Source organism: Excalfactoria chinensis, chromosome 1 (genome assembly GCF_039878825.1).
Source record: "Excalfactoria chinensis isolate bCotChi1 chromosome 1, bCotChi1.hap2, whole genome shotgun sequence".
Classification (NCBI taxonomy): Eukaryota; Metazoa; Chordata; class Aves; order Galliformes; family Phasianidae; genus Excalfactoria; species Excalfactoria chinensis.
The window spans coordinates 23,021,570-23,035,103 of NC_092825.1; the positions used below are offsets into that span (position 1 = coordinate 23,021,570).

At 41.6% G+C, this 13,534-nt stretch overlaps 1 protein-coding gene across 1 annotated transcript in view; it reads right to left on the reverse strand.

Annotated features, from left to right (window-relative positions):
- The window catches only part of CFTR (CF transmembrane conductance regulator), an 81,458-nt gene extending 68,774 nt beyond the window's left edge, over positions 1-12,684 (reverse strand). Inside the window, exons 1-3 of the mRNA XM_072352739.1 lie at positions 12,632-12,684; positions 1,276-1,386; positions 372-483 (exon numbers count right to left, since the gene is read on the reverse strand). Coding sequence (XP_072208840.1) covers positions 372-483; positions 1,276-1,386; positions 12,632-12,684 — 276 coding nt within the window. The remainder of the gene's footprint in view (positions 1-371; positions 484-1,275; positions 1,387-12,631) is intronic.
- Positions 12,685-13,534: the final 850 nt, after the last annotated feature.

Here is a 13,534-nt window from a genome sequence, read left to right on the forward strand (position 1 = left end):
TTGACCAAAATCATGTAACATTTCACTGTCCTTTCTTGTTAATGTGCATGAAATTTTCTCCTGAAAATTCATAGGATGTGTCTTTAAAAATTTTAGGTGAGAAAATAATTACTTTAATTCATCAGTTCTCTATCTTTACTTCAGAAGACATATGCTTGCACTTAGCCATAGGTATGCTTTAAAGATATTAACACATGGTCAGAAAATAAGTTACTTAAGATGGTCTCTGCTTATCTCTCCAGATGTATTACCTTTTTAAGTAATCCACAGAGAAAAACTTGTAGTTACTCACAAGATTCTGTACTAATTTAGTAATCCTGCATCCATTTACAAAACACAAAAAGTTCAGAAGAAACAAGAATAAATCTTACCCCTAAATATAATAATATTCCATAGAACATAAATTTCCAGAAGAAGCATCGTCGAAGAGCGTTAATAAGTTTGGGTTTTTTCTTTGAAGTTGCCAGCTCTCTGTCCCACTCTCTGAAAAGGAACCGAAAAACAAGACCATTAAGTTGTGGGAGCAAATACATGGGTCTATGGCTCCAACATACTTCAATTCACTCAAGTATATCCAAGGAGATTTAGCTTAGGTGACTAAAGAAACAAAGCTTTTCAGAGACCCTGAAGACCTGATCTTCATTGACTTGATAGATCAATAAAAGTTCAAATGTAGTTCAGTCGCATATTTGGCAGTTTTAAATACACAGTCATACATCACCCTGCAGGGAATTAATTCATGAAAAGGTCACACTGTATGTTTTAAAGAAACCTGGTGTACTTAAGACCAACACACAAATAATAGGCAAATAAATGCCTTGGAGCTCTTCCAATCTGCAAAAAGAAAATACCAGCAAAGTGTAAGAAACGTGAATTTCTTAACTTAAGGATCTTAACTCCTAAGAACTTAATTAGCTAAAACTTCCCTTCATTTTTTCAACAGAATACTTAATAACCAGAATATTCCATTTATAAATCCTTCTCTGTATGAAAACAAATTAAGTACACCTATGCTATCAATAATTGCCACCAGTTTTGAATACACACATTACCCTGCACTTAAGTTTAGCTGCATTGTTGCAATCATGCAGATGGGAGCTGCCCCAGAACTCCAGCAAAACCTGCACCAGATGCTTTGGGAGAGGGACTGAATTGAAGCCCTCGTGTTTATATGAAATAGTTCTGTGTGCAGCACAGTTTCGAAGTTACACCCCACTGAAAAAGAACATCAAAATGTGATCCTTGAAACAAAGGTATTCCGGGAACTTTTCATACCTTTCTAGTTTTTCAGAAAGATTGTCTGCAGAGTCCGCAGAAGGAATTTGATAAATATCCGACAGTTCCAGTCGTTGTCTGTAACCCTTTTTCAAAATTGGTTTTGTCCATCTAAAGAAAACAATAAAATACTGATGACTGGTTTCTGGGATTCATGGTGGAACTGCGCTATCCTGTGCGACTGTTTTGTCCAAAGCACCCAAATTATGCATATCTGCACAAATACACATAGATGTACACACAAAATGATATAATGCAATGCAGCTTTACATTATGTTTATTAAACTACACTGAGAAACCCAACATGAGGAGAACAATTGCAAAATTGGTGCATTTAATTAGTTGGGGGTTATGATTATGGCCCATTCTTCCCATTTAGTCAGACAACGAGCAGGGCACTGAGTCCTCTGTTCTGTATTTGTAATACCTACCATGTCCATAGTAATGTTCATTTAACAAAGTTATTAAGATTATGAGACACAAGTCTATAATCCTCATAATTCAGTAGAACGCGAAGGTATTTCCCAAGTGAACAGCTATATCACACTCACTGCAAAGGGAGTATGTTTTAAGAAACTGGAAAATTATCCTTCCTTTCTACAGTCATACCCCGGTTCATGGAAATCATTTGGGCTCAGCTCTGTCTTTGACACCACTTTATGAGAAATACCACGCAATTCACAGTATGCTATAGCAAAGCAAGCTATGAGAATCTACTTTGTAGTCATTGGTAAAAGGTCCATAAGCTTCACCACTACTGGAGATAGGAGCCAATGTTTTCAGGGATGTAAGAAAATGGATCAGAAAAACACTTTTGAATTCAAAATAATATTGTTATATTTAAGTCTTTAGTGGCCACTGCACGTGGCAAATCATACACAAGACAGCAGAAAGGACCACTGCTATGGACTTTGTGCACATCAGATGCAGGAATGGATAATCCCTTCAAGCACAGCACTCTCATTGACTGTCTTCATTAGAAACTCTGTATATGCAGATATTTCAGAAATCATAGAACGAATGAGTTATAGCACTCTAAACCAGTACTGCAGCTAATGCAAGTAAGCAGCAATATTTCCAAAGCAATCTTTTTAATTCTCAACACAGTAGTTAAGTAATATCCTTGCTGAGCTCCTCAGTAATTCTTTGGGACTACAGTAAGCATTTCCCAACTTGTCCTAACAAAAGAGCAATGCTTCACATTTTCCAAACTTGCAGTTTTTGAGAAAACATTTTCCATTGCCCTGCTTTTCTCCATGCATTTTATTTTGTTTATACTTTCTATTGATTGATTCACTTTTGATACTTGACCTTCCTTGGCATTTTGCCACTGATCAAAGTAACAAAATGTGACTGCAATTAGTATGCAGAGCGGCTGTACTATCATTTGAGGGTGGTGGCATATTTAGCAAACCTATTGTACTCCTAAGAATGTCTCTTGTTCTTCTTGGTGTTTAACTGGCTTTGCTTATCGGTGCAATCTAAATCACGTGCCCCTAAGTCACCCTCTTCTCCAAAGTCAACAAGTCCGAATCAAACTTAGTGCAGTCCTTGTCCTCATAAGCCTACTCATCAGAGCAGCTGTATCTACAGCAGACAAATTCCTCTAACCAGCTAAATGAGTGGAACTGACCCCTTCCAGGGTTACTCTGCTCTGCAGTCAGGTTTCTAACAGAGTCTTTAGCAGGGTTTGCACATCAGTGTTCACCTCCCACCTGACCTGGTCTTACTGGGAAGTCCCACTTGAACCCATCTGTGAGCCACGCCATGTGCCTCAGGCCTGAGTGGTGGTACTGGAAGGATCTACTTCTTGTGTACTATTATTTGTCTGGTTGTGCTGTCAAGAACCATGTCATACTGTACATATTTAATGAAAAAGAACATACATGAATATCTCCTGCAAACAAGTTTTTTCCAGATTCAAATAGCATCCAGTTTACCATTATGCTCTGCATTTCTAGCAAAGTTTTGAAATGTAAAATGTTTGCACATTTATTTTAACCAGCAATGTCATCTGAAGTTATCCATGTTTCATTGTATTACCTAAAACAGCTGAATCAGAATTTGTCAGTATGCCTCTTTATTTTTAGACTTAATAGAAATGATTTGCCAGCATTAATTCCAAGCTTTTTCTTTTTATTTCTACTGAGAATGCAAAATTCCTTTTGAAAGGAAGAAAGCAAGAAGGCAAGAAGGAAGGGAGACAGATTGGCTTTACAGCATTATGTCAGCAAATGCCACCGGATTACTGGCTGGCATTTAATGAACTCTTTCACAGAGAAACCTGTAGTGCTGTCAGAGTTTTGCCACTTACTAGGAATGTTATTATGGGTACACACACATGAAACCCAGCAGGGGACAAGTTTCAAGGGTGTACAGTAGGAAAGAACAAAGAAAGAAAAACAAGTTCCTCCATATTAATTGCCTGGTAGCAAAAAATACCTTATGCATTTGATACATAAATATCATATACACATCGTTTGAAATTCTTTTCAGTTCTATTTCCAACGACCATCTCTTTATCATACACCTTAGAAGTATAGAATAGATCTCTTTTCACAGCTATTTATTTTTCTAGCATTCTCACTTAATTCAAACAAACTGTACAGAAAGGACAGATGTCTTTGGCTTCCCAGAGAGTATTAACACACACTGTTGACTAGTCAATAGGATTTGACTCTCCCTTTAGGCTGCTTTGTGTGTCACCACAGACAGAAAGAGCCTCTGTGTTGCTAAGCCAACCACCCAGATATTCCTCCCAGGAGCTCCCCGGGGACAGCAGACCCTCTCTAACCCTGAGGTACCACAGCTCCAGGACAGCCAGTCCACACTGCTGAGACCTGCCCAGCAGAGCAGGTATCTGGAGGGGAACCATGTGCACAACACAGTGATATATCTACAGAGCAGCACTAAGGCAGACGTGGCTGCACTTCTTTCCCTCCCAAGGTATATGTTACCTGTTGGTAACATAACTAGAAATAATGCCTGTAGCTCCTAGGAGAGAGAGCCCAAACCTTGGTGAAGATGAAGCAAGAACAGTGCCTCTATCTTATCCCTTCTTTTAACAGCTTCTGTGGAAGAAAAAAAAAAAAAAATCAAGCCATGATTTTGATGCTTTGGAGCCCAAGTTTTATATTGTGTTTTTAGAGCCATAAGTTCCCGCCAAAAGTAGGAAAAGGTCAAGGCACCACATAGACCTCAACCACTCCTCAGAATCTAACCTAGACTAGGTGCCATGAGAGACCCGCACTCCAGTCCTCTCCAAAAGATGCCTATTGCTGTGGCAGCAGAACAAATTGTGATACTGGAGGTGGCAGTTCTGCCATGCCTGAAATGTATTTGCACCACCAAACCTCTCCTGTGAGCTTCCTGCAATTCAGAGTGGCTCTGGCTCTGCATGGCCCTCGCTAATGGGCGGCACAGCCTCACAGCAGCCAGGCACCATGGCCAACACCCAGGCCCTGGTTGCCTTCAGCACAGCAGAGCTGAGGTTGGCTGATTTTGCCTCAAATGGTAGGTACCCAGCTGGAATAGCTCTCAGAGTGTATATAACACCTTCAGCACTTTTTCCTTTAAAAAGAAACAAATGCAATGTTCCAAGAATAATATTTACATGTAATTAGAGAGTTTTTATCAGCAAAGTTGTGGCAGAGCCGTTCAGTTTGTGGCTGAGCTGAACTTGAAAAGCTACAAGATGATCACAGATGTGACACCAGCTACCTTCACTTAATTTAGTACTCCACTATTTAGCCATGCATTTGCAGATATATTTCATAACAAATGAATGCTCAGCTGCACATTACATGCTGTAACTCATTCAACTCTGTAATTTGTTCCAGCGGCAGCAACTGGAATCTGATCAGAGGTAAATATCTTCACAAACTGAACAGATTTGTGGCAGTTTGAGGAAAGGAATGGGAAGAAATTATCTATTTAATGTAAATACTAACAATCAAAAGGTAAACTGCTACTGCAACAGTAATTAATTAATGCACATTTATAGGCTGCTGCTGCTACTGCTTGCTTTTTTCATCTTCTCTGCATCGTGGTATTTGATGCTGCCAGTCTTCAGTCTGACTCTTGAAAGTTAACGAGAAAATGTCTCTCATCTTCCAATTTCTAAACTCCTGGGCTCGGAGCAAAGCAACGCTGATGGCATTTTGTTTTTTGTTTTGTTTTGTATTCATTACCCTCAGAGAAATAAAAGCATTCCAGATTTCGAAGATTAACTTTAAATTGAGTTAAGTTGAAAGAAGTAAATATGAAAGATCAGATTGACTCCAATGCAATACAGGTTCGCATTCTGTATTTTGAAAGCTGAAACAGGTTTATAAAAAGGTGAGTAAAACCATTAAGGCACAGCATGAGAAAATACCTGAAACCAAGTACCTTTCCCATCTGTCATTTGGGATTTTCTCCTAAGGCACAACCTTGCCCCCAGAGTCAAGGTGCCAATTCTGCAGAGATCACACAAGCACTGCCTTCTAGGAGCAATCCCACCAAAGAAAGGGATGCTTACCCATATCTGAACAGCAGGAAGGATCCGGTTTCAAAGAAAAAAAATACAACTATTCTCAAAATATCTTAGAAGTCTATTCAGATTTCTCCTAATTTTGGAAGCTTCCTGACACAGTTTTGGTTTAGCCACAAGCTGGCTGTAAAAATGCTCATAGGGATCCTTCTGTTTGTATGAGAATTAGTGAAACATAAATGCAGCCCACAAGTTATTGCTCACGCAACACAGGTTTTCCCTTTCTTACTTTATTTAGAAGGCATAAAGTGACACTTCAGTATCTGGAATCAGGTTTGGCATCATCCTGCCCCTACAAACACTATACCCACTACATACATATGCTGCTAGAAAAAATATAATAAAAATAAAGATTACAGCTTATACAACTCTCCTGCAACAAGCAGCACTACTGTCATCGGTCTGAAAGCATATTTAAAAAATCTAGATATTCAGAGACTGAAAGAGCTTATAACTGCTTGGTGTGGAAACATGCTGAAATAACTTTGCCACACTATAAACACTCACATGCAATTGAAGCCCTAGGTAGGAGATCTCCAACAGTCTGTTTTTGCCAACATCACCACATGTTTCCAAGACAAGTCAAAATCTTTGTACACGCCACTTTCTTCTCTATGGAACTAATAAGCAAACTTCTCTTTAGCCCATTCTTCATCTGTGGTGTCTACTTAAACAAGAAGATCTTCAGAATAAGTTTCCTTATTTCATATTCTGCAATGCTCAGTACAGTAGACTTCAAAATTCCATTCAGGCTTCTGGAAGCCTATATAACACAAGTAATAAAACTGATTTCGTAGAATCACAGAATCATAGAATCACCAAGGTTGGAAAAGACCTAAAAGATCATCCAGTCCAACCATTCACCTGTTACCAATAGCTCCCACTAAACTATGTCCCTCAACACAGCATTCAGTCTTTCCTTGAACACCCCCAGGGCTGGTGACTCCACCACCTCCCTGGGCAGTCCATTCCAATGCCTGACCACCCTTTATGAGAAGTAATACTTCCTAATGTCCAGCCTTAATCTCCCGTGCCGTAGCTTGAAATTTCTATTGTTCCATTTCCATGTCAATACCTAAAGTGTTAGGAAGTCTTTCAAGTCTTTCAAATAGTTGACCATTTTATTTTGAGTATTAAGACTAATGTTTTTTCCCCTGCAAAAGAAAAACAAGCTTTATATATACTTCAGAAACAGATAAAACTTGCTACATTCAGCTGGCCTTCAGAGATAGAAATCACCCAGAGAAGAGTGACGTGCTACAGAGGGTTTGCACTTCTGCTGGTCAGATTAAAGATGCAGCATCAGGCTGAGACAAGGACAGAATTCAGCCTTAAGGTATTATGCAGCCGAAATGCTTTCAGACTAGGAGAGTCAGCATTTTCTCTAATTCGTTTCACGTTTTATACTCAGACTTCCTAAAGAAGCTCCAAACCTGTAGGCATGGTGAACCTTTTGGGCTGACCTTCAAAAGTACTGACAGCTCATTGTTTCACACAGGAATGAAGGGTGGGCTATAGACAAATGATCAGCACTGCATTACCATAACAGAGAGGGCTGCTCTGAAAGTAATCCCTCCTATATTATTATGTTGGCCTACAACCTCAGAGATAGATACTGGTGGTACAGCAGTAGAGGATGAGGCTTCCTAACAATACCCCATTACATGTTATTGCTGTGTGACAGATGGCAGCAGAGAAACAGCCTGACACAATGACATTCAATGTGAAAAAGGAGTATGAAGCAGAGGTGTCACTGAATTCCTCCGTGAGGAAATAATTGCCCCCACTGACATTCACTGATATTTGCTGAACATTTCTGGAGACCAAACAGTGGATGTCTGCGCACTGAGTTAGTAGGAGGTGCATTTCAGAAGTGGCAACAGAGACATAGGGTCACATCCACTGGTGCAGATTTTTATGAGCACGAAGGCTCTTTCATTGCTGGTGAAAATGCAAAGCTAATGATGGTGACTATGCTGAAAAATAGTGTTTTGTATCTGGGAGTTTGCTCTATCAAATAGTCTAATGGTGTTATTATGCTCTTTGTATCAGTTGTAATTTCCGTGGGAAATAAATAGGAGGCACAACTTTTGGAGTGACCTACGCATGTGTAGCAGCTACATCTATGCCTGATATTCTTTAGCAGATAGGATTTTCAGTTACCTGGGATTACCAAAAGTCAGGTCCTCAGGACTAAACTCACATAAGGCCTTAAGAATACAGACTAAGAAATCTGCCTTGCACACACACCTAAGCAAGCTGTCACAGCAACCGAAACATCATGCTGAGCAATTCAATTTACCTGCTCCTAGCTGATGATGCACACAGGCTCTCAGAAAAGAAATGGGCAAGATGCTACATTTATGTATTTACAAGACATGCTGCAAATATTTGCTGAATATTAGATACTTGCCCTCCGGAGTGAAATCCCCTGCCATGAATTAAGGAATTCAAGATGGTTTCAGGGTAAGTTTTGAGGACAAATGTTCATAATGATTCCCACAGTTCTTTAGGAAAATAAGTATATAAATTCATCTCTATTCAGAAACCAAGAACTTCAGTACCTTCTTTTTTTCTAAATGCAGGGCTAAAATACCTGTCTATATCCCTGGATAGAGCAGGTTTCATTTTCAAGCCACTATGTCTTACTGGAAAAAATACTTACTGGAGTAGGTCTAGCCTATGGGTGTCCAACCAACCAGAGTGGCCAGAGTCACACTGAGTGAAGAGGAATTTTCTTGGTCCACATATAAAATATGTAATATAGTTAATACATACAAATAACAACAATTATTTTATTATATTTTATGTTATTTATCAACACATCAAAAAAAGAAGGCAAAAAACCAAGAAACTAACAGGTTGCACACACATGGGATAGCCTTAGTTCCTTCTCTTTCTGAAAGAATTTAAACTAATTCTCATGACATTGCCTTCTTGAACCAGAAACTATTTAGGTAAAGGCATCACCAAATATTACTCAGGAATTACACGTGAATACGTTTCTTACCCACAACAATGCTTTAACTGAGCCAGGGAGAAAATAAAAGCACCTTTAAGAGTATAGACAGTTACTGTCCATGGGCTGGTAACTAGTCCTAACTCCCAGAAGACTTCAGAGGGAAGGATACATAAAATTCCATTTCCTATCCCTCTTAGCACACATACAATGGAAGAAGAAATTCACCATATATTCCCATCATACCATCATATCATACCATCTTGGTTCTAGGAACCACTGGACAGCTGTCTGTATGAAAAAGTCACAGGTTGATCTTTCTCTCTGGTTTGGAAAGAAAAAGCATCTTCAAGTAGAGCTGCTGGGCTGAGCTCGTGAGAAGGGAGCATGAAGATGGCTTCATCTGAATTGCTTATCTGGATTTAACAATGAAACAGGCACTGAACTACTCGGTCCTGACAAGACAGTTGTCATATGTGGTATGTAGCAAAGCTAAAGTATATGCCTAGAGAGTTGGATGAGAGCATAATGATTGCCTTTTTGAACTACTGAACTTGGGAAGAAAACAAAAATAAAACTAAAGGAAACCCTGAAGCCCTGAGCAGTTAATATCTAGTGTTTCTAAGTGTCATACTAAAGGCAGATCTCAAACCACTTGCACTCATACCTCATTTCTGAACCATCACAACTCAGGTTCTAAAGCACAAACTGTTCAGATTTTAGCATGAAGGTTGATTTTTGTGCCTAATGCTTTCTGTCATTGTCACCCTATGCAATTCACTTTTGTTGCCCAAGCAGTCGAGACAATCTTGAAAGTCCAACCAAAAGGCAACATTTCCCAAAGCTATTACTCCTTGTATACACATAATAGCTTCTCACTTTTTAGCATAGCAAATTAAGAAGAAAAAAAAAAAAAAAAAAAAAAAAAAGCAACTACAAACAACACTGAAATGTTCCAATTATCCTCTTCAGAGCAAATACTTCCATTCTAACTTCAACACCTTCAGCCCTATCCCTCTTGCCCAAACAGGCTACGTGTTGGAGCAATAAAACCCTGTCAACAGGTTTATAGACATCAGTATCAAGAAGCTGATAACACCTCATGAAATATTAAATAAATATTAAATAACATTATATTAATCCACAAGATTTTCTGAATAATACTAACACACTTTTGTGACCTTCAACTCAACTGAATTATAACCAGCTCGGTACTTCAGAAGTAATTCCATGAGAACTGAGTGAGAAGTTACTTCACTAAAGCATTCATCATCAATGTTGTACTTGAAAAATAAATGTATCATACCATTATTGGAAAAAGCCATCTTTCTCCGTACACACCAAAGAAAGACCTGACTACTCCTTCCAGACACAATGCCCTTTGGGTTCTGTCTCACACTTCCATGGAACTAAAGCACATACTAACGTGTAGGCATGCCTTGGAGTTCTTTACTTAATAGCATCAGTTTCAGAAGCCACTGATGTGTGTACGCTCAGTTAGAATGCTGATAAAATATTCTGACATCCTAGAAAACCTTGTTCCAATCTGACACATTAATCACTGCATTGTGGATGTTTCCAGTTGAGTGGACTGGAAACAGTTGATGCTGGTATGTAGCAAATGCTCTGACTTTGTAAAGTTCCATGCAGAAAATATGCTTCCAAGCACTATGAAATTCTTATGCCTTGATGCATTTTTGCTCTGTGATAGTTCACCTTTTAATAGTCCTTAGTATTGATACGGATCTACCCCTGATGAGACAAGAACTGTTGGAGTCCTTGAGGACTGAAGCATTTTCAAACAAGCTACTGTGTCTCATGCAATAATGCATGACTTTAAAAGATACCTTGATTTCTTTCTTTATTTTTAAGAGAAAGACATCCTTTCTGCCAATTTGGTTGTAATACATTGTCTAACCTTTTGGTTTTTGCTCTTGTGATTTTTTCAGACCTTTCATGTAATGTTCATAAGAAACAAAGGCTTCCGCAGAGTACCTGTCAAAATGCAAGTAAGCAGAGCACTCTGTAATTAATAGACACACATCATTCAGAACGTATGAGTCTTCACACAGTTACACATACAATTTTAGCTGTTCTCACCCAGCGAACTGGATGTGTACTTCAACAGATCGATTTTTCTGTGACATACAGTTATTACAAAGTTTTGTAAACAAGTTTATCTGATGTAGTCAGTATTGATCACAATTATCTCTTTTACTTCATGTATTAGTTACTATCACTTCATTTACAGTAAGATAGTTGGTACAATATCACATCTCCTCCATGATACGTAAGATTTAAACGGCATTTAATTGACCTGAAGATTTGGATTTTAAAAGACTTCAGATCAGATCCCAGGATGGTTAATTATGCACTTCCTGAGCATGAGCTGCATCTGGTTTCAGCCATGGAAACATTAACTAAGGTCAGAATCAGAAATACATTTACTTTATCACATTGGAATCTTTCCTTGACGCCTTCCCAGGTCCTAGGGGAGAACCCTAACAAAAGCTTTACAAAGAAATAAAATGAAATACAAGTGTCTCCATGAGCACTGGACTCATTACGTAGCCTTCTCCCCCACAGATTTGTATCTTAATACTTGAGAGGAGAACTAACTGAAGCTTATTCTATGGATTAACATATATGGGCTCATTCCCATCATCCACATTTTCTGGATCTAACAGCATTTGAGGGCAGGTACAGCTGCACTCACTGCAGCATCTGTACCAGACTCCCCAGGGGTCCTCACCTGGAAGGTTATAAAGCCTCAAAAACTGCTTATGCTCAGGATCCTTCCCTGCAACCACACCTGGTTAAAGATGAACAACAGAACTCAACATGGGGGAGGCCGGCAAAGCAACAATTCACAAAGGGCACTCCCCTTGTGGAACTTTTTTAAACGAAGAAAAAAATAGGAAGAAGAAAAGCCCAGGGCAACCTGCTGAAGAGGAAAGCTATCCCAAAAGGTTTCGAAAGCGAGTTAACAGCCCTTGGTTATTCGGCCAATGTTATGCTTCCATACCACGTGTTCCCATTTCAGTCCCCGCGCTCATGCTTTTAACATGTCCACCCACCCCTCAGTGCTGTGTGAAAGACCCTCAAGGAACAAAAGGGGAAAGCAGCTCCTTAGGAAAAGGGCAAAACTGACGGCATGTGGGCTGCTGCCAGCCGGATTGTTTGTTCTTTCCAGCTGGCAGCGTTACCTCGAACAATGTCAGGTAGAGCGTGTTCAGGCTTCTATACCGACTTATAGAGCGCTGTGCACCGGTGTTGGCATTGGCTCCTTTCTCTTTTTATTTGTTGTTGTGCGAAAGAAAAGGCGCCGGGGACTGAACTAGTAAGAGAACGCTCTCAAGGCTCACAAGGAACTCCCTCCAGTAAGATCGCGTCTTGCGGTCGCACGCCGAGCAAACCCTGAAGCTTAAGGAACCGACCGGGGAAACGCTCGCTCCGGGAGCACCCCCCGCCGCCCCTCCCGTCTTCTCACCGTTTACGATTGAAATAACAGATCACCTCGTTGAGTAATTTACCAAAGGTTGCTCAAATTATGCCATAAATTAATTTGTCCGGGGCAGGTGAGGGTTTATGACACCTGACAGATCGACACCGCTCGGTGCTAAAACCCCGCAAAAACATGCCAGAGAAGAGATAGGATCCCATCGTTCGGCTGCAGCTCCCATCGCTCACCCCGCGGAGCCGTTCAGAGCCGAGCGGCGTCCCGGCTGCCGGGCTGGAAGGGAGGGCAGGGAGTGCAGGGGCAGGGAGTGCAGGGGAAGGGAGGGCGGGGAACGGGGAACAAGGGAAGGGAGGCGAGCCCCAGGGAGCCCCGCGCCGCACGTGTCCCGCCGCGCCGGGGCTCCCACCTGAAGAAAAGTTTGGAGAAGATGTTCGCCTTCTCCAGGGGGGATCTCTGCATGGTGCCCGGCGCTGCGCTGCGTTGCGTTGAGTTGCGCGGCGCGGACGGCGGCGGCCGCTAATCGCTCACGCCCGGCTCGGCTGCTCCACTCCCGCGGCTCTCCCACCTTATCCGCTCGGGACGCTCTGATGTCATTGCCTGCCTCCTTCCCCTGCCCCTCTCCCCGCCTCTGCTTTGCCCAGGTTCAAAAGCAGGAGGGCTGCGGCGCCGGCCCGCGCTCTGCCTCCTCCGCCTCCTCCGCCGCGCCCGGCACCCGCTGCCGCGCGCTCCCCGCCCCGACTCCCCGGGACAGCGCGCTTCCTGCCCGGCCCCGCCGCTGCACCGCAGAAGCCCCTCGGGAAGACACCGCCCCTCCAACCGGGGCCTCCTGCCTGGCTGCGGCGCGGTGGAGGCAGAGCACCTGCGCCCGTGCGCATCGACGGCGGGACAGAGCGGGCAGTGCGGACGGACGCCTTCGGACCCGCTTTAAAACACACGCACACACACACGTGTGCTTCTGTCTTTCAAATTTCGTGCAGCCACAGCTACACGAACCCGAAGGAATGGGAGCTGGAGCACATCCTTACAGAGTTCAGTCTGCAGAGCCAGGTTTAACAGTAAGGCTGTTTTCGTAGTTCGGGATGCATGCTGTACAAACAGGATCCCTGCTGCCAAGGACAGCACAGTAGAAAGCATGCTTAGAAGAAGACAAAGACGGCCAGAGGCAGGAACAAGAACTTCGGCTTTAATGCTGCACACCGGATAATTTTATTTAATGCTTTCATGTCATATTTACAAACTCAGTTTTCCTTTCACTTCTATAACTTGAAAAAAATATAGATGGAATAAGGCTAATGCTTCCTTAAGCATG